Here is a 21688-nt window from a genome sequence, read left to right on the forward strand (position 1 = left end):
CACTTACCTGTTGGCATTCCCCCCCCTTTTAAACTTTAACTCGGTTTTACTGTATGTAACCCAGAACCTGGTACAGTAAGTGATGGCATGTACAAGGAAGAAAGATTCTTTATTGCAGTGCTCCTTGCACTGGGCTCCTAATGCTGGCTAACTGCTGCAATGGCAGTTACATTGGCTTTCTGTCTGTATTGCTAATAGGAAATCTACTTTGGACTGCTGTAAGGTTGGGGAGGATCTTACAACTTGGTTGTATTAGTTGAAGTGGGACAGGAGGTACAGATTTCACTGAAATTATGTATGTTTACGCCATTTGGGCAACCTCTGTTTATGTCTGATTTTGATAGCTGTAAATATACAAAACTCTGAAATAACAAGTGCAGGTTTACCTTTCAGCCCTGAAATAGGATTGCCACAAAACTCTCTCACCAGGAACTCGAGAGATACACAAAGTCAACATCCTACAAAGATGGTACAACAACCCATTTCTGAATGGTATGCAGTAGAGCTTGTGAAGGTTTGGGACTGCTTTCCCTTGAGAAAGGTACTCAAACAAGGCACAGGCTGCACCCTCAATTTTCACTCAGATTTAACTTGGGGGAGGGGGGGGGAGAAAACCAGAATCTGACACATGACCCATTAAGGAAACAAAAAAGCTTCCTAAATCCTAATGGCAAAGTACCTGGAGCTCTCGTAATAGCAGAGAAATCCAGAAACGATCACTGAAAGTGCTACTTTCACATCTGTTCCAGCTGTGAAGCTGTTATATATGTCTCCGTAAGTTGGAATTGGTTTTCCTAGGATGAAGAGTTCATAGTTGCTCTGCGTATGTGCCTCCGCTCTCGCAGTTTTGCAACTGTTGGCTGATCTGGAAAAGCAGCCAAGGCATGATGAGATCCTCTCCTGCTCTTGTCTGCCCGTGTGGATGTTCAGGCTGCAGCGAGTACTCAGTATTACGAGATCACAGTATCAGGCACCTTTATCAGTGACAGCAGCATAAAAAGGCCTCAAGTAAATCTCAGATGTCAAGCCCAAATGAAATCAGCCAATGAAACATCTTACTAGGTCCAGTTCTGGTGAAACTACTTTTTTCTTCATTGTACCTAAACAAAGCTGAGATTGACAACCTTCCATCTCAGCGTAAAATAAAGTTTATTGAAGAGACAAGATGAGGCAATTCAGCAGTATTTTGTTCCTGTTCTTGCTAGCGCAGGACCAACAGGTTTTCAATTATCCCTTCAAAGATCCAGGACTTGCCAAACCTTACTACGTTACATTTTGTCAGAGTATCACCTCTGTCACTGACTTCTGATACAAAAGCTGCATTTCTCCCCATTTTCTAAAGGTTCTTCTAAAGGCTGCAGGGGGAAGTTGGTACTAATTTGGCTTGCATCTAAATGTATCCTGCTGCTAATGGAAACTGAGCAATGGGGAGCATCTGTTTCACCCCAGCCTTTTCTGGCACTGAGGGAACCGTTCTCATTAGTGCCCATCCAGGAACAGCAAAGCTGACAATAAACCAGGTTTTAACAGCAGAGGTGACACCCCCAGAATTGACATGACAGCAGCACAGAAATATCCTCAGTATGACTGGGAGACACTTCTTAAACAGAATTAACACTGTTTTGCTTCAGCGCTGACCTTAAAAAAAAAAAAAAAAAGCAGCAAGCTTACAACTGCATTTTGTGCTTATTAATAGCAAACACTTGTCACTCCAGGATCGAGAAAGCAGCTGGACCACAGCTACGTTACACATGATATTCTCAGCTGAGGAACATGAAGACAGACGAAAGCATGACTCTCAAGTGTGCTCTTTATTATTTCTGAAATTGAATTAGATATGTCATCCTAAAACCAGTCAAGGCATTGAGAACTTCAGCTATGTAGCAGAGCAAAGGTTGCTAAAATCTACAAGAAATGAACAGATTAAGAACACTGTCTGGAGCAAGCAACCTTACACTTCCACAACTCTTCCATTTGTTTAGCTGTAGAATCACCCTTAACCATACAGCAAGCCCAAGCTACAATTGTTACTCAGGCTGGTTGAGATACGGAGAGGTGTGTATTGATATACTCAGAAGTGTATCACTAGAAGTGGTATTTTAGGAAGTATTAAATCAAAACCTCAGCAGCAGTCAGTTGCTACAGAGCACAGATGTTCCACTACTGTAGTAAGAGGACCATGCCTTAATGGTGCACTTGCCCTATTCCATACTAACAAAGGAATGCTATTAAAGCTGATGTTGCTAGCTACTGAACTACACACTAGGGTTAGACCACTCAGCATCCTCTAATAAAAGGCTCTTACAGTGCATCTGACATACTACCACAGTGAGCAGAAAATGAAACAACCCCAAACTCCCTCAAAAAATACAAAACTAAGCTCCCAGTCCTTGAAGTCTGAAGCCACATACTTCAGTGAAGCCAACACCTCCACATAAACCCTAACACAATAACCACACTGATACAGGGCATTTGTATTTCTTGCATGGAAACAGTACTGGGGCAATATAGAAGCAGCCTAGTAGAAGTAAATGGAAAGCAGTTCTTCAGGTCAGTGGTTAGTGCCCTCACTGAATTAGAAAGTCTATTTTGCTTCAGATTGCAGAACCTCAAACTTCACAGAAGCTCTGTTCACAAAACAGAAGAGTGGTTCTTCACTAGGAATAGTACTTCTATACACAGTGATGCTATGTACTTCACAGAGGAAGGCAAAAAATCCCACCTTCCATGTAAACACTTTCTACCAACCCCATGAAGGTGTTTCAGAGTAAAAGGTACTAGTGAGAAAAAGAGTACTTCATCCAAACACCACATAAAGCTAATATAATGAACAGAAGAGAAAGTGGTGCCTCCAGTTCAACCTCTCTGCATTACAATTTGGCATCAACAGTGAACTTGAGCTAAGAGCAGGTATCTACAGTGCTTTGCCACACTAAAGAGACAAAGAACAAGAATGAAAACGTTTAGGAACAGCTTTAAGGAATAAGAGGCAAGTGCTTCTGCCTTTTCAAAAAACAGCCCAACTGTAGAAAAGCAGGACCTGTGAAAGGCAGGGTTACCAAATATCATGGAGAATAGCATGAGCTCAGAGACAATAAGCCACTTTGGGCTGGTGCTGTTCACAGATTTAGTCAAAGGAAATTCTTGTAAAATGTAAAAGCTACTACTGCCTATTGTGGACAGTGGAGTCAAGTTCCATACAGTGCACTGCAAGGTGGCTGGACTTCAGTTCTCATGCCATTTTTAAATGCCCTATCTCATCTTTCTTAAGATGTCAGTAGACACATCTTGAGTAGTTACTTCAACTATTAAATTCAACACAGCTCTCAGCACGTCTATTTTGGCTAAACAGCACAGCAGGTTTAACACAAAACCCAACCCTATGCATATGCTACACAGCTAAGTGTTGCTGTGCCAATGTAGAAAGGCACAAGTACTGCAAAGTGGCTGTAGTACAAAAGACCTGAACACTCAAGACGATCCCTTCACTTTCTTTGTACTAGCCCACAAGATGAGCTTACTGTGTATAAATTTAGAATTAGTGGTGTTTGGGAACATTTTATTTTGTACATGACAAGATTTTACACCAAGTCAGTTAAATAATACAAATTTACATTCATGAGGAATGTTTTTAGAAAAGTGAACTTAAAAAAAATTCTCCTTCACCCTTAAACCCCATACCATCCCTCAGCATTTTACAGTGGAAAAAACCAAAACAATCTATTTCACATTCCCTCCTAACCCCTCAATGCAGGACGGTAGTTGAGTGCAGCTTACAGTTCATCTTTCACATCTGTGGATTCCTGTAGAGACAAAGAGACAATCAGAATGTTGCTTTTTGAAAGCAGAAAAGGTTACAAGAGCTGTCCCAGGAGAACTGAATTCACGTACTGCTGCTGCTTTCCAAAGCTCCAAGTAATACAACTTTCAAGGAGTTGTGAAAGTCAAACTTCTGTTCAAATGACGGCACATGAAGCCTTTGCTATTAAGAGTAAAAAAAGTAACTTTCTTCAGTCTGCTCAGACACCAGCACCAGATCTAGTGTACCATTTCATCTTTAATGCTTATTAAGCTAACTTTCAGGTACAGGATTAGTGCTTGTTAATAGCCCTATTTACTTGCCAAGCTAGGGAGCATGTCTGTTTTCCAGTTAGTAGTCAGAAACCGTAACCTGCAAGTGTACTAATCCAACAAGTAGAACATAACTTTGCTTTGTTATAATGTATTACTGCCACTGCAGGTTATACTGCTATGTAAACACAGTAGTAATGGCATCAATATTATGTTGCTATAGTAGAATAAGCATTGTTTCTCATATTTATTCTTAGGTAATCAGACATTTAACAGTAGACATATTTTCAACTTTGTATTTGCACTAGTTACAATCTTGTAGGACTCTTCCAAAAGCAACCTGAGAAAGCAGATCCAGTTGGGACCTTGTAATAACTTTAGAAGTTAATGTTATCAAACTGTGGTACTGGAAGAGTTCAGCTTATCTATAAAGACATGAAAACTGCAGACTAGCTACAGCAAAGGCTGACTTCAGACAACAGTCAACTGTTTAGAGGTAGCGTTGTTGTCTGCAGCACTGCTGCAAGTCTGTATTGTTGTATGCATTTGAAACTATACACTTGCCGATTTGTCAGAGTTATTGCCCATAAACTATGGAAATACAGATAGCACTGAGTTCACTGTAGAGGATGTGCTGCCACCTTCTTGCCATAGGGCACTCTGTTACAATCTCTGAAACTTAATTTAGCTCCAACCTTGAACATATCTGATGTTTTCTTCTTACAACATAGTTTGATAAGAAAACGTCATCTGTGCTGCATTTTTTTCGCCTCCAAGGGAAGCTTGGTAAACCTCACACTAAAAGCTAGTGTCACGAAAGGCAAAGTGAACAAGTTTGTTGCCAGGAAGCACCACAGACAAAACTGCACATAAATATTGGCAAGAAGAATCAAACTTAAGACCTTACCTTTTGTGTTTCGCTGTCTTCAGCATCAGCATCCACCTCCTCTTCATCTTGCTCTGCCTCCTCAGCTGCATCTTCAGGCTCTTCAGGTTCTTCCTCCACCTGTAGGAAGGTCACAAGCAATTTGCTTAGGATGTTTACCAGTTGCAGACTAGCTAAATACAGGCTATGGAAATATTCACTATTGGTTCCTAACATTTGCCCCGAGCTACCTGAAGGAGAAAGCAAGTTCTGTTTAGCACTGACACACTATCATGTCTCCTCCAGTGAGATACCTATAAGTTCTTACACAGGATTATAAAGAACCCCCATTATTATACCCACTTATGAATTTCTCTGTTAATGTGATGGGCACATGTGCTTTTGGCCCCTAAATTTACTCCCACAGAGACACCACTTACCTAAGGACAACTCTTGAGAAGCATAATGAAAGAGCAGAATCTCAAGCAAAAGGAAAGAAGAGCAGAAGGGAGGACATAAGCATGAAGTACACCCAGGTACCTGAACTGGGCTCCTGTTGGCCCACCTAAATGCAGGAAGCTGGATACATTTCGTTTTATGCAAGTCTGTCAACTATCTGCTTTTTAAGATGTAGCAGCAGAAGTCAATTATTAGCCCAAAGTTGAAGACAAACTAACCTGTGCATCCAGGTCAATGTTTAAACTTAAACGAAGCATCCTTTCTATTCTGTCTCCATATTCCTTAGTGTCTGGTAACATATATCCTGATCTCAAAGTTGCAGTTTCAAACAATACCACTGCAAGATCTGAAACTGTTTTGTCATCTTCATTTTCCTAATGTAGAAAAGCATGAAAAAAACCCAATCAAAACTGTTAACTAGGTTGTATGCAGCCAAGTAGTCAGTATTTGACTACTGTTATTTCTTTACCTTGACTCTCCTCAGCATGTCCTTGATCAGTGGATGCCTGGGGTTAATTTCAAACGTCTTCTTTTGACTAGCATAGTAACTGAAAAGAATAGAAGTTACATCGCTCAGTTTTGAAGTACAGGACACAGCTACATCTTTAAACCCAGGAATACTGATTACAGCCACAGGAACAAGTGTATTCCTCTCCCTGCCCCACTCTAATACTAGCTTAACCCTAAAAAGCATTCAAGTTACCAAGACAATTCATCTTCTCTTGTCACTAAGTGACAGGCAGCAAAGCAGACAGTTTTGCTCACCAGACAGTTTTACATACTGGGCTTTGAAATAACAGTGTTAAGATTATCATGAGACTGCAAGTTGGTTCTAAGTGACCTAAAAATATGAAAGATCATCTGAACGAGATGGAAGAGAGGCCATCAACTACATTCCATGTCTGCTTCTACATAACTGAAAGCTTACTTTGTAGATATATCCTTCCCAGTTTGGTAAGCTTGAGCCTTCATGATTCTTTCCATGTTACCAGACCATCCATACTGACTAGCCACAAGAGCACATGGAGACTGGGTTAAACGTTGGGATAGCACAGCTTTCTCAATCTGTAGAAAAGACCAAAAGCCTTAGTGTTAGTTCACAGAGCTAATAACCTTACAAAGAATAAAGTAAATAACTCTGAAATTTTCCTGTCACTTCAATACTTTCTCAAGGCTCCAAGATGATATTCTAACTTATTATCTTCCTGAAATAAAGGTATTAAACACGTTTATGCATGGAAAGACAGAAGCTACTCAAGTCTATGCTCAGATAATCTGCAAGGTGTGTTGTAGCAAGCACAACAGCATTTACAAATATACATTACATACAGCATAACATTTTACCTTGTCTTTTAGAGCCTTGTCTTTCATCCAGTTTAAGAGTGGTTCAAATTCCTTTTCCAAGGCTTCCCGACTCTCCTTGGACTTTTCACTTTCTTCAAACTTGACTCCTTCTTTTGCTACATTCTGAAACCTCTTGCCATCAAACTCTGGCAAAGCCTGAATACAGTATTCATCTACAGGTTCAGTCAGATAGATCACTTCATAGCCCTTTTTCAGAAGACGCTCAACGAATGGTGAAGACTCAGCCTAAAATGACAAAACAGATCAGATGCCAATTTAATTGCACTGGTACCAGCAGCTACTGAAACTCGTACAACTATTCAACGAATGTTGGTACAAGAAAAACTGAACTGCAGTAGTAATGTAAGCATGGAGCCTCCATGTTTACAGCAAATAAACAGTTCACAATAGGAGCTGTAACACTTTTTCCCCTTCCCCTCTTTCTTCCACACTCACATACCTCCTTTCTGCTGGCACCTGCCATGAAATAAATTTTATCTTGCTTCTCTTTCATTCTTTCCACATATTGGTCAAGGCTTGTGAGGTTACTTTCATGATGGGAAGACTGGAAGCGAAGAAGTTTAGCCAGTCGCGTACGGTTGGAGTGATCCTCAATAACTCCAAGCTTTACATTAGTACCAAACTCTTTCCAGAATGTGTCATTGTATTTCTCTTCTGCAATTTTCTTGATCATATCAAGAGTTTTGCGAACAAGTTTCTTTCTAATCACCTAAAAAAGCAGCAACACCAAGTTATAACAATAAGCACTTGGAAGAACCCTCAATTCAATCCCATGGCAAAGGATGGCTTCAAGACACTTAAGTGTCCCTGATTTAAAGTGAACAGCAGTAGTCTGAAAACAGCAGTGTGGGGGTTTCCTGTAATTTCACAGCCCTTATATGAAGTAAAATTAATCAGACCATTTTTTCTAAATCTTGCTACTATTCTGTGTTTACAATAAAGGAATTTAAGATCAATTAGCTTACCTTTAACAATTTATGCTGCTGAAGTGTTTCACGAGACACATTCAAAGGAAGATCATCAGAATCCACCTAATTGAGGAAGAAGCTTCTTAAGTATAGCTTACAGTACTTGATTTAAAAAAAAAAAAAAAATCAAATGCAAGTAAAACTTGTAATACTTACAACACCCTTAACAAAGTTAAGGTATTTGGGCATCATGTCATGGAAATCATCAGTGATGAACACTCTTCGAACATACAGCTGGATTACAAGAGAAAACAGCAACCAGGTTATGTTTGTAGCTTTTTTGGTCTTTTTTAGTGACATGAAACCATTCCCACATACTTGCTTGTCCTACCTTAATGAAATCACTTTTTTTGGATCCATATTCATCAAACAAGCCACGTGGAGCCGAATTAGGAACAAACAAGATAGATTTGAAAGTTACTTCCCCTTCAGCAGTGAAGTGGATGTAAGCCATTGGGTCATCGTGTTCCTGTGAAGAGAGATTTCTTTTAATTGACATGGGGAAGTTATCAGCATGTTAATACATTTCCAGTAATAACAAATAAGTGCAATTATTTTACAATTAAACTAACCATGTTTTGTTAGAATCTATTATGGAGACAAAAGCTCCGTGTTCAGCTGAATTACTTACGTAGAAGTAACCTTTCTTGAGATCTACCGGTCTGGGATTGTGGTGTTTTTTTTTTTTATTTTATTTTTTCTGTTTTCACAAGCCAACTACCAAAGTTACCAACAGCATCATAACGAATACAGTATCATGACAGCATAGTAAGAGGCTCCCAAGTAACATATTACACTATATTTACACATAGAGACAGTATTGTTTCTAGGAAGCCGTATCTTCCTTTCTTCCACCATGTACAACACAAGCACCACCAGACTAAATGAAAGTTTCCCTGTCAACATTTAAACACACCAGTAAGCTCCACAAACTGGAACATATTACTTCTCAAACCTAGGCCATTCAACACTTGTATGGCAGTACTTCCTCTCTGGAAAAAAAAATTAACTCCTGAGATGCTATACCTCCTCCTAAGCTCTCTGCAACTCAGTCTATCTACTGACAGCAATTAATTTTTTCTTCAGAAATAGCCCACACTATAAGCACTCAGTTTTGTTTACACAGCAAGGGATACTATAAGCAAATCTCTTGCTTTGGAACAATCTTGAGGCTCAGAGCTTACCTTAGAAAAAGTTTTGTAAAAAGCTTTGTATTCATCTTCTTCAACTTCTTTTGATGGTCTCTGCCAGATTGGTTTTATGTCATTCATGAGCTCCCAATCCCAGACAGTCTTTTCAACCTAAATATATAAACACCATAGTATAATAAAGACTTATTTTTTACTTCAGGTTGAGTCAGTTAAAGACACTCCACTGAGGCTACGTCACAGAACAGCATATCAAAAAAACACATGCTCTTTCTAATTTATAAAATGGCCTGGATATTCTCATTCAAGTATACACATTAGTGGAACACATGGGAACAAAACTTAAGTCTACACTACAAGCATGTCCTATGTGTACTTAACACATTCACTGAGCATCACTATTTCTCTTCTAGCGCCATTCTGAAAAAAGCTTTCCAGCAGAGTATACTCAATTTAAAGTACTCAGTGTCAACTTACTTAAGTCCATTACCATTACAAGCAGATCATTCAAGTATTTATAATTAGTTCTGGGACCACTGCCTCACAAGGCTACTGTCAGTCATGTGCACGATTTCAACCAAGTCTGTTTTGTTTACAATCTTATTTCTTGACAAGATGTCTAACTGCTGTTTGAAAGCACAGACACACACCACTGAAGCAAACCTCTGGAAGACTACTTACAAAAACTGCTGAACCATCTGACATGAGTTACAAAACCCCGAGTCTCACAAAACTTACCTTCTTAGTTTTTGGTTTCTTCTCATCCTCCTCTTCTTCAACTGCAGCTTCATCATCATCAGTTTCTTCTTTCTCCTTTGCTTCCTCCTCTTCAATGGGTTCTTCAACAGTCTCTGTCTAAAGAGACAATTAAAAATGTGGGCTTGGACTGCTTGGCTTCCCACCAGGTGTGTGAGAGAATACTAGAAAACAGCTTAATCTCTCAGAGCACTAGTTTAACTTGTGCTATTTGCTTATTGCAAGCATTTCTCTATAGGTAGCTATGTTTCTTTAGTTGCATTTTTCATGAATACATGCTTTCCTTCAATACACCAGAGAGTTACTGTACTCAAATGTAAGTGTTTTGTAGCTTTACACAATGCTAATCAGAGACTTGGGTAATTTTAAGCTAGTGCTACACCAAGAAATCATCAGAAGGAAAAGTTAAGATGCTGCCCTATTTTCAGGACACTAATCGTGGGCCCTGCTTGAAAGTTTACCAAAGCCTCCAGCTACCAAAGGCAGTGGAAGAAAGATTTTTCTTCGTAAATAGCACAGTCCTTCTCCTTTGGTAATATTGAGTCAGAATAAAATCAAGTTCCTTGAAAGTCTGTGATTTTAGCAACACACTAACATTTGGAAAACAAGTAACTAGTAAAATACTAGCCAGAAGACTCAGGAACCAAAGAATTTTAGAAATTAGACAAGTAGAAGTTCTACAGTATATCCTCATCCTTTCTGAAAGATCTGGCCGTACAGTTCTCAGAACCAAAGCTCATATCATGCAATGCTCAGTTGAACATCCTTACCTTGCTACTCCACACATATATGGGGAAGTTTATGAACTGTGAGTATTTCTTCACTAGATTTTTAACAGTATCCAGCTCAAGATAATCAGATGCTTCCTCCTTCAAGACAAGGCTAAAGAAAATACAGAGCCTTCAGTCAAGGTTCTGGACAAGTATTTTAAACCAGTTGTGCATGAGGAGATGCATTTTCCTACTGTTGCAGCTATAGCAAATTTACACGTCAGCTTTTAGTTGTTCAGCTCCAAGTATCAAAAATAGAATCCCTACTAAACTGCTCCAATGAGAAGAGGCAATTTGTTTTCAAATGACTGAGGCAGGCAGAACACAACATTCATAAGTCTAATGAAAACCTTTAATTATATGGATACTTATCAGGACCTTGATGCATTCACTAGCTTTACTTGGAACTAGAGCATCAAGGTGAACTTTTTCATACCAAGTGCCTTCTTCAGGAAGAAGTCCTCTAAACCCAGACCAGATAAATGTATCTGCTCACACAAGCAATGAAAATGGGACCGTCAAACTACCTCTAGTCTCGCTGGTATATAAACAGCAGTTAAGTTTTCAAGAGGAAGCTCTACAGCCCCTGCATGGGTTTCAATGGGCCAGTTGTGTTGAGGAACTGAATGAGTCCGCAGGCAGCTGAACTGTCTGGAATTACTTGCGGACAGTTAGTTGTCAAGATGCTCATGGTTTTCTTACGTTTTATCTAATGGAACGTAAAGCAAGCTACATTAACTGCATCCAAAATAAATGCGTAGAGATGATAGTTGATGTTTCTATTAAACTGAAAGAAGCTGTGTTACAATAATCAAATGATGTATGAGTCACAATGCTAAAGTCATCCACATATTTCAATCAAAAAGTGAATCAAAAAGCGAAGTGTACCCATACAGGTTTTTTCTTTTAAATCCAAAGAAACTTAATACTTACGTTATGGTTGTGCCACGTCCTAAAGTGTTTCCTCTTGGGTCATTAATTACTGAGAATTCATTTGAATCTGACTCCCAGATGTGTTGAGTATCATTGTTGTGTTTTGATGTGACAATAACTCTGTCAGCTACTAAGAAAGCAGAATAAAAGCCAACACCAAACTGGCCAATTAACTCAGATGTTGACTGGCTATCATCCTGCATTTCAGTCATCTTGTTTAAGAATTCACTTGTGCCAGACTTTGCAATAGTACCCAGGTTTTTAACTAGCTCCTCTTTCGTCATGCCAATGCCTGTATCTGTAACATGAAGCATGTTCTTCTCTTTATCACACTGAAAAAAAATAAAAAATGCAGTTTGACTTCACTTTGAATCTTAATGCATAATACACTGCCACAGAAGAGTGGCGAGTAGCAGCTATTCAAATTCAAACATGCTTGACTACAATAAATCAAATTTGCAGTAACTACAAAAATAAGACCTACCTCTGAAGCATTTCAATACATCAGTTATACTTTGTAGAATCATAAATCTATTTTCACCATTAGAAGAAGAGTAGTTTTGATCAATTGCAAAGGTCCTGATGTGGTTCTAGCTTGTATTTGCATCAGTATTAAGCCAAAAATTTAGATATAATGATGTGCTATGGTTTTACATTCCTCCCACCACTGCTCCATAAGAGATGATTGCACCTAATGCTTCTTACCTTGATTTTGACCGTAAGTTCCTCATTACCAGCAAGAGCATTTTCATCCGTTAAGGATATTAACCGTATCTTATCTAAAGCATCCGAAGCATTTGAAATAAGTTCCCTGAGGAAAATCTGAAATAGAAACCAGCAGTCAGGAATTCCAGAACACACACAAACAGTTCTAACATGTTCTACTGATAAAGGCACTAACCTCTTTGTTTTTGTACAAAGAATTGATAATAAGTTTCATCATTCTGTTCACTTCTGCTTGAAACGCAAACTTCTCAGATTTTTCTCGGATTTCTTTGATCTGGGATGCATTTAGGCCATCTAGTTGGATAGCTTCTTCCTCTCTGTTAGGGACAATGAAAACCTGTCAAGCAGTCCTGTCCACAAACAGTATCGCTAATTTTATCGTCTAGCAACAGCAATAATAGTCTATTTTGAACAATACTAAGACCCTTAATCACTGACACAGTCCAAAAGTTACATGATCAAATGAGGTTAAGTGCAACAGCATTTATCCTCAACTGCATTACCTTAACCTAAAACCTGAGTGAAAAAGCCATGCTTGCAAGACCTTTTTCCTAAAAAAAAAAATTCAGGGAAGCATATAGGTATGTTTAAGCCACTGTAATTCTCAGCATGTGATATATACCTCACAGGAGATGAGATGGTTCATGGGCATAAAGCTATTTCATCAACAGGCACTAAACTGACACAATTTACCACATGCAAGAGTAAACCCCTATTAATGTATGAGATTTTACGTAACTGATCTTAGAGTCGAATAATTTTGAATCCCAAGTTCTCAAGATCACTTCTGTTTAGAAAGCACCAGTCTTTTCCAGAAATATTTCTCCCAGCTGACTAAATCTCTCCTTTGAATGGCGTTCCCCCCCCGCCATTTGCTGAGATTTTAGGCGTTACTGATGTTCGAAATGACCCTTCAAAAGCCAGCGAAAGCCTTAACGTTTCCGAAGTACCTTACCCAGAACGCCAGGTACTAACCTCTGAACAACTTCATCATCTGTTCGAGACCCTTCTCTGCTTTTACCCAAGTCATCTTCCACGGTCCCATCTACATCCACCTCATCAGCTCTAACCGACACTGGGAAAACAAGGAATCCATCAATCCGAGACTGATCCCCACTACAAACTACCGAAGTTCTCTGCTTACTCCTCTCCCCGGTTTTAGATTCAGCGCTGTTCCGCCCCCCACCCCGTCCTCGAGCAAAGCTCAGCCCAACCGGAGACTGCAGAGATGGGCGAAGGGGACGGACACCACCACCCCCCCCCCCTCCATGGCGGCGCATGAGCCGCGTTAGACATGCAGTCCCCGTTCCCCTCCCCCCACCCCCCGCTCCCCGCTCCCAGGAGAGCGGCGCCGGCAGCAGCCCGGGCACGCTTCCGCAGTCCCCTCGGTACACGCACACGGAGAAAAACGGCGATGGAGCAGAATGAGGGGTCCTCCCACGCCCCAGACGCCAAAGGCTCCACCCCGCTTCTCGTCGGCATCTTGCCTCTTTACTCTAACGAAAAGAGGGGGAAGGGGGCTGCTGGCCGAGACACCGGCCCCCAACACCCGCCCCCCCCGAAGGTTCTAGAAGCCCGCAGGCACCCACCGGCCAGGAGCAGCGTGCACGCCAGAGCGAGGCCCCACACCGACTTCATGGCGAGGTGGGCTGCGGTCGCAGCGGAGAACGGCCCCAGGCGTCCCTGCCCCGCGCTCCAAACCGGCCACAACCCCCTCCCGCGCCGCCGCCGACCTCGCTGGCGCGGCCGCGGCCCTCCCCCTCCGCCTTATCAACGCGGGGCGCTCGAGGGTGGGGGGAGCCACTCCGCGACTGGCCAATTGGCGCGTACCACGCCAAACACACAGCCAATGCGGAGCCTGCAGGGGAGGGGCCTGCAGCTGCCGCCGCCAATCGTGACTTTCCATGTGCGGTTTCCTGCGGACGGAGCGTGGCTGGCGCCGATTGGCCGGTCGCAGGGCGCTCGGCCAATCGTTCCCGCGGAGGGGTCGCACCGGCACGGCCCCTCGGTTGGTTTTAAAGAATTACCCGTTAACGTGTAGCGCCGAGGCCACGTGGGCCGCGGCGGCCGCGTCCGGGAGCGGTAAGGACAATCTCCACATGGGAGGCCGGCTCCGACCGCTTCCGGGGGCGCCCAGGATGTTTACCGGGGAGGCGGTTGCTACGGCAACCGCTTCCGGTCGTGGCGGCCCGCCGCACCCCCGGGCGCCAAAGAGGAGCGGAGAGTTACGGGTAGCGCGACCGCAAACGGCACGGCCGAGCGGCGAGAGCAGCGCCCGGCTCGGGGCGGCGCTGCCGGGTCTGTCCCCTCAGCCCCGGCGGCGGGGGAGCCCTGCCCGCCGCCCATGGCGGGCACGGGGCGCCAGGCCGGCGGTGAGCGCATGCGCAGTGGCGCCGCGTTGCATGCCGGGAGCTGCAGTCCGGCCCGCCGGGGCACGCGGCGCCCCCTGCCGGCGCGGCGCCATGACGGGGCCCTCCGCCTCCGGCAGGTGTGTAGGGCCCGGGGCGGTCTCTCCCTTGCCCTGGTGGCCAGCCCTTGGCTCTCTGTTCCCACTGTGTCTAGTGCCTCACACGGCCGTGAGAGAGGCCGGCGGGCTTCAGCCGAGCCTCCCCGCGGCCTCATCTGTGGGGACTGCCAGTGTTGATGGAAGAAAGAGCAAGCTGTGTGCTTAGCGGGTCTCCCATGTTTTCCAGCTATCCAGGGCTCATCAGGGCGACCATCCTCCAGTGAGCTAATTAGCGCTCCCTAGCGTACCCTTGGGGCCCTTGTTTATCCATCAGCGGTCCTCCCTACCCCCTGAGGAGTGGGGGCTCCAGCAGCTGCCTCCGTGCTCCTGCTGGTGTGAGGGCACCAGGTAGTATACTCACAAACTGCTCTTCCAGTGCCCCTGTCAGGGAAGGTCAGTGTGGAAAGGAACTAGTATTTGTGGGACAGTAAAAGGTAGGGCCCGATGCTCAGGAGATGGGATGTTCCCATCCTGATGTCATTTTCAGGGACTGCAGTTTGAAAAATGAAACACGCAGTGTGCAAATTCTGCGGTGCATCACTGTTAATAACCTCAGGTTTTTAAGTCCTGAAAGCTCTGGAGTGATTAAATATAATACACTTTTTTATATGTTAATAAGTCACTTAAAATATCTTACAGCTCCACTTGCTTTCCTGAAAAAGTCTACCCTGGTTTTCATGTGCCAGTCACCTGTTTTTTCTTACAGTGTTCAACATTAGATTGGGAAAAAAAAAATATCTGTCAAGCAATGATTTAATGAATTCTGTTCTATGGTGAGGAATGTATGTGAAAGCTATTGATCTGATGTTCAGTACAAAAAAAAAAAAAAAAAAAAAAAGAAAACCCCTCACTGTGTTTAAGACTTCACAAACACTGAAGTTAGTCTATTAGTAGCTAAAAGTCTTGACAAAAATAGGCTTGTCATCTTCTATTATACAATGGGCCAGATAGATTTTTTTTTTTTTTTTTCTCTTGTCCTCAAAACCCAGTGTTGTACCTGTCCTACTGATAATTAAAGTTTATAGAATTGGAAAGAAGCCTCTGTATTACAGTAGATAATGGTTATCTTTGGGTTCTTCTTAATGAAGCCAAGATTTGATTGTGACATTTAAAAACAATCATGAAGCTTTTTGTGTATGATTTGCAGTTTCAATAGCTGTTGTTCAGAATTTGCTGTTTCACTGATCAGAAATTGTAAGAGAAATAAGGACAGTTACTCTTCCAAAACATATGTGACAATGACCATAAAAAAGAAGTATGAGAGAACAGTGTCAGGGTTTTAAGTAGAAAAATGTGTGAGGTTTTTGTGGAGACCTGTGTGAACTTGGAGAATCATTTTCCAAAGAGTAGTCTTAATTAATTGAAAATACATTTTAGTTATTCAGATGTCTAAGCAGAGAAAATTTGTTTGCTTCTAAAACTCACAAGTGGTTTTAGGATTTGATTTCATAATTATGTTTGTATGATTTCCAGAGTGAGATATGTTGCTCTATGACTGTGAACAGGTGTTTGAGGGACATAACGATTCACTGAGTAAATTTATCTCTATCTTGTAGAATTCTTTCATTAAGGTTTTTATGGCGGTTCTGGTTTAGCAGTCATTTTGCTGGCAGTGGGCAAATGTAATGTTTCATGACAATCTTTTTTCTTCAGTAACTGAAATAGTAGGAATGCAAACCAATTCTGTTATCAACTACGCTAAACCAACAGAGAGTTGAGATTAAGTTTAGTGGGATCCAAATTTTACTGGTTACTTTTCTCTTATGATTATACGAAGTAGAATGTTGCGTTTGAAGGAGATACGAAACCTGATAAACCTGTGTTTTGTGCTTTGAATTTAGAGGTCAGACTAGTAAGAAGTGTAATGTTGTTAGCAGCACTGCTTGCTTTATGGAGATTATACTGTTTGCTTTCTTGAAAGCCCAGATGGATTACTCAGGACAAAATTGATAGGCAAGAATGAGGCAGCTGAGCACTTATACTCTCACAAAGAAAGTTTGATCTGTTTACCAGTGAGGTTGGCAATTGAAGAAAATATGTTATTTGAATATTAAACTTATAAAAATACTTCCTTTTATCTATGTTAAAACTATGAACATATTGTCAAATACCACTGTCAATGTTTTAAGCAAATCTGAGTAGAATTTCCACTAAAAATGTATAAATTTCAGCTTCATTTCTGCTTAAAAAACTTAAGGGAGTTTTTAAGATCTTAGTTGCACTGTGACTGCCATTCAGAAGAAGTCTGAGTATCACCTTCAGGATTTAATACCAAAGGAAAGGTATAACTATTACAAGGTAATAGTTTTTCAGCAATTTAGCTACATTAAAGTGTTCTGTAAAGCAACTAGATACACTTTGATGATTGTATGCATAATGACTGAAATAGTGTATTTAAGTGCTGTATTTTCTCTGTTACCTAAAAATTCAGGGGCATGTGGTGATTAAGAGAAACAGAATACAGGTAGCGTGTTCCATGCAAACAGCAGAGCAAGCCCCTCTCCAGTCCTCTGAATGCAACTTTATCAGCTCATCCATGTGTCGCCGTGGGAGTCAACTCACTGAAGCATGCCACATGATTCCAACTGTAAGTTGTAACTAGCAAGAAGTATTACCTTACCAGAAATAGCTGTAGAGATAAACTGTGAGGAGTTCATATGATTCAACTGTGGGTATCTGACTTAACCAGCTAAATTAGCCAGCTAATTTGCCTAGGCTCCCACTGTAATAGAGAGACACTCCTCCTTTCACTGTACTAGCTTTGACGTATGTCAGACTCTTTCCTGAGCTGATTTAACTCTCTAGCCCAGCAAAACATTCTGTAGTTAAATTGGCTTATATCAGGTCCAGGATGCACCAGACTAGAGCATGGTAAAGAGCAGGAGTTTATGGCTCGGAGAAGGTGATATCCTGGTTTTAACGGTGGTGGACTGAGCCTGGGATGTAAATAGCACAGGACAAAGACCTGGTACTTAGGTGTAAATGAAAGGAAGCCATAAAACTAAACGATGACTTTGCATTGACAGAATACTACCTCTTTTAATACATAGATATTGAAATCTGCAACTGATACAAGTTTCATTTTTGTTCATGGATAATCAAAAAGCTGTAATCTGTGTCACTGCTAACTAGTCATTTACTGTCATCCTGTTTTTGATAAAGAAGTGTAAGTGGTTTTATCTGAGAGTAATTAATGCAGTCTGAAGTTTGTACCACCAAACTGAGTCCCATCGGAAATATGAAGAACTACTTAACCTGCATTCTCTGTAAGTTGAACTTATTTGTATCTTTATAAAACAATACATTGGGAGTTAATATTCCCTTCCTCTGCAATGTCTGCTTCAGGGACTAAATATTGTATGTACAGCACAAATTGAAGACATACCCACTTATTTAAGACATTCTACAATATTTGGGACTGAGTGTGAATATGAAACAAAAAGCTGCCATTAGCTGGCTTTTCAAGCTGATCATCCAAATATTAGAAAATTTTAACAGTGACTACATACCGGCAAGATTAAAATACTATTGTTTGTAAACAGTACAGCCAGCTTTACTAAATGACAATGCTATGAATTATGCTTACCTGCTCTCTTTTTATCAAGAATTTCTGTTGACCAAAATACCATGTTTTGACTTCAACTTTTTCTGGTTAGGAGAAAAAGGGAAATAAAGAGGATGCGGGGAACTACAGTCCCATTAGTCTCACCTCTGTGCCTGGTGAGATCATGGAGCGCATCCTCCTGGAAACTATGCTAGGGCACATGGAAAATAAGGAGGTGATTGATGACAGCCAACATGGCTTCTCTAACAGCAAATCATGCCTGACGAATTTGATGGCCTTCTACAACAGAGTTACAGCGTTCGTGGATAAGGGAAGAGAAGCTGAGGTCATCTACCTGGATTTGTGCAAAGCTTTTGACACTGTCCTGCATGACATCTTTGTCTCTAAATTGGAGAGATGTGGATTTGATGGATGGACCACCCGGTGGATAAGGAATTGGCTGGATGGTTGCACTCAGAGTTGCGGTCAGTGGCTCAGTGTCCAAGTGGAGGGGGGTGATGAGTGGTGTTCCTCAGGGGTCGGTGCTGGGACGAGTGCTGTTTAACATCTTTGTTGGAGACATGGACAGTGGGATCGAGTGCACCCTCAGCAAGTTTTCCAATGACACCAAGCTGTGTGGTGCAGTTGACATGCTGGAGGGAAGGGATGTGCCATCCGGAGGGACCTGGACAGGCTGGAGAGGTGGGACCGTGCAAACCTCATGGAGTTCAACAGGGCCAAGGGCAAGGTCCTGCACGTGGGTCTGGGCAATCGCAAGCACAGATGCGGGCTGGGTGGTGAGTGGATTGAGAGCAGCCCTGCGGAGAGAGACTTGGGGGTGTTGGCTGATAAGAAGCTTGACTTGACCCAGCAATGTGCATCTGCAGCCCAGAAATCCAACTGTATCCTGGCTGCATCAAGAGCAGTGTGGCCAGCAAGTTGAGGGAGGTGATTCTCCCCCTCTCCTTCGTTCTTATGAAAGCCCACCTGCAGTACTGCATCCAGTTCTGGGGCCCCCAGTATAAGGAAGACATAGAGCTGTTGGAGTGGGTCCAGAGGAGGCCACAAAGATGACCGGGGAGCTGGAGCACCTCCCCTGTGAGGACAGGCTGAGAGTTGGGGTTGTTCAGCCTGGAGAAGAGAAGGCTCTGGGGAGACCTTATAGCGGCCTTCCAGTACTTAAAGGGGCTGCAGGAAAGCTGGGGAGGGACTCTGTGAGGACGTATAGGGATAGGACAAGGGGTAAGGGTTTTCAACTGAAAGCAGGTAGATTTATATTAGATCTAACGAAGAAATTATTTACTGTGTGGGTGGTGAGGCCCTGGCACAGGTTGCCCAGAGCAGCTGTGGCTGCCCCCTCCCTGGAAGGGTTCAAGGCCAGGTTGGATGGAGCTCTGGGCAACCTGGGCTAGTGGAAGGTGTCCCTGCCCATGGCAGGGGGGTTGGAATTAGATGATCTTTAAGGTCCCTTCCAACCCAAACCATACTATGATTCTATGTTTCTAAATACATCCTGTATTCACTACCTACATACTTAGTCTCAGAACTATTAATCTCCACCAAAGAGAGATTCCAGCTGTATTCTAGTTTTAATAGAATCCTAATAAAAGGGTTAACTTTCTCATTCCTGTACTGTGAAGGGCTATGCAGCCAAATATTCTACAGCTTCATATACAAACATCTTTAGACCTGTTTCTTTGACTCTTATTCTTTTCAAAGAAACTGTAAAATGGTTTGTTTTATGAAAAAATTGATCATTTCCCAGTCATAATTAATGTAACTTGCTAGGTACAGGTACTTAGCAGTGTTTCCAGGACTCAGCAGAGTGCTGTATGAGAAAGGTAGCCCATGAAGAATTTAGGACTTGAGGTACTTTGAACTATACATGTGTGAATGAAAACAGTAGGCCCAGAATATTTGCGTCTGACAGATTCACCTTTTCTTTGCAATAAATGTAGGCCCATCAGCTTCCCTGATACAGCTGTTTAGTAGATTTCTATTAGTAACAGTAGTTTTACTTCCTGCTTTTGCTCTTGTTTTACCTGGGTTTCTGAAATTCAGCAGTTTGTGCAGCTGAATATCAGTAAATCTCACCAGAAAGCTGCTGAGGATCCATAGAGCTAATCTTACTATGGGGCTGTGAATCTGACTCTCTCCACAGTGTATCAGTAGCATGGAGGATGCTAGATGGCCAGGGTCTGATGTATCATTTTTTGATGTGATGATAGCATATGTGTAAACCCTCTTTCTAGGGAGTAATACCTATCAGAGAGTAGTATGAAACATATTTGGTCATGGGCCCACAGACCATGAGCTGTAGCGAGCACCTTCCTTACCCTGTGAAGCTATTACGGTATGTATCTGTGTCCCCATCATAGGCAATAGGAACTGTTTTGAGAGAAACAATGTTCCCTGAACTCTGGAAACAGACAGTTATGGTGGGCTGCTGTCTAAAGAGCTGCTTGCTGGACTGCAGTAGGGTGTAGGAGTCCTGGATCTGGTTAGGCATGAGCCTACTTTCCATCTCCCTCTCCTTTAAATCCTTCCTGGACTTTTTGACCTCAACTGAAATAGTTAATAGTTATGACAGATGCCTTCAAAGATGGCATAGTCAGATGTGGAGCAGAAGAAGAGATTTTACGAGGTACAACAGGACTCACTACAAAATAAGAGAGACAGTGAAAATATCTACTTGCACAGAAATAGGTGCTTCCTGCTGAGATGGATTTCTTATTGCATTAATTTTTAGATTAAAGATTGGAGCAACAGGCAAGTTTATCTTGTTACTATCTGGAGATTACAGCAGTGGGAATGCACCTCTATCACTAGTTGGGTGAAATCCTTTAGGCAGAAGCAATGTGCTTTGGTGCAACTGTAACAATTATGATATAATGTCTGTAATGTCACATGTTATTAGGTGGTCATAGAATCATAGAATGGTTTGGGTTGGAAGACACCTTAAAGATCATCTAGTTCCAAACCCCCTGCCATGGGCAGGGACACCTTCCACTAGCCCAGGTTGCTCAAAGCCCCGTCCAACCATATATATATATATCCATACACACACACACACACACCAGACTTTGGTAACCTCTGAGCATGACAAAGTATTCTGCAACTACCAAAACTTGCTTATCAATGCACAGATCACTCTTAACAAAAGACACTAAATTGGAACATTGCCTTTTAATTGTTACCGGTATATCAGTGCTCTCACTTTACCTATTTTACTTATAATTTCCTGAGAAACAGTGGGGAGAAAAAATAACAAAGCATATGAAACAGCATTGGTACCCCCACAGACCAGATCCTGAGGAATTCTAGTATGACACAGCATCATTCATTTTATATAAAGACTTGATCAATCCTTTATTTTAATTTTTAAAATTTTGTTGGTCTTAATATGGAGACAAATCCTCTTTGTTTACTTATGAAAAAGCCAATTAAATCAAGTAGATGAATAGTGAGCTAAGTAATATGAGCAGGAACAGTCTGTGCTTTTATTGATTTGTTCTTTTCTTGTCCTCTGTTCTTTCCAGGGCATCCATAGTTGGCTACTGCTGGAGACAAGATACCG

At 41.9% G+C, this 21688-nt stretch overlaps 1 protein-coding gene across 1 annotated transcript; it reads right to left on the bottom strand.

The window, feature by feature from the left end:
- Positions 1-1792: 1792 nt before the first annotated feature.
- HSP90B1 (heat shock protein 90 beta family member 1) lies at positions 1793-13714 on the bottom strand. The gene is made up of 18 exons (XM_074901959.1): positions 13651-13714; positions 13037-13136; positions 12237-12378; positions 12041-12157; positions 11336-11667; positions 10403-10514; positions 9615-9731; positions 8913-9029; positions 8060-8197; positions 7885-7962; positions 7726-7791; positions 7200-7469; positions 6740-6985; positions 6324-6460; positions 5865-5943; positions 5614-5769; positions 4979-5077; positions 1793-3803 (listed from the first exon to the last, which is right to left on the bottom strand). Exons 1-18 carry the CDS (start codon positions 13697-13699, stop codon positions 3774-3776), a joined length of 2385 nt encoding a protein of 794 aa, XP_074758060.1. The 5' UTR covers positions 13700-13714; the 3' UTR covers positions 1793-3773.
- Positions 13715-21688: the final 7974 nt, after the last annotated feature.

The sequence above is a fragment of the Athene noctua genome, chromosome 3, assembly GCF_965140245.1.
Source record: "Athene noctua chromosome 3, bAthNoc1.hap1.1, whole genome shotgun sequence".
Lineage (NCBI taxonomy): Eukaryota > Metazoa > Chordata > Aves > Strigiformes > Strigidae > Athene > Athene noctua.

Excerpts from the sequence above, each read along its gene's own strand:
- HSP90B1 (XM_074901959.1), bottom strand. The coding sequence starts at position 13,699 with ATGAAGTCGGTGTGGGGCCTCGCTCTGGCGTGCACGCTGCTCCTGGCC. Across the intron at positions 7,963-8,059 it reads AAAAAAGTGATTTCATTAAG|CTGTATGTTCGAAGAGTGTT; the intron begins GTAGGACAAGCA and ends CTTGTAATCCAG. Across the intron at positions 6,461-6,739 it reads ACAAGGCTCTAAAAGACAAG|ATTGAGAAAGCTGTGCTATC; the intron begins GTAAAATGTTAT and ends TCTTTTCTACAG.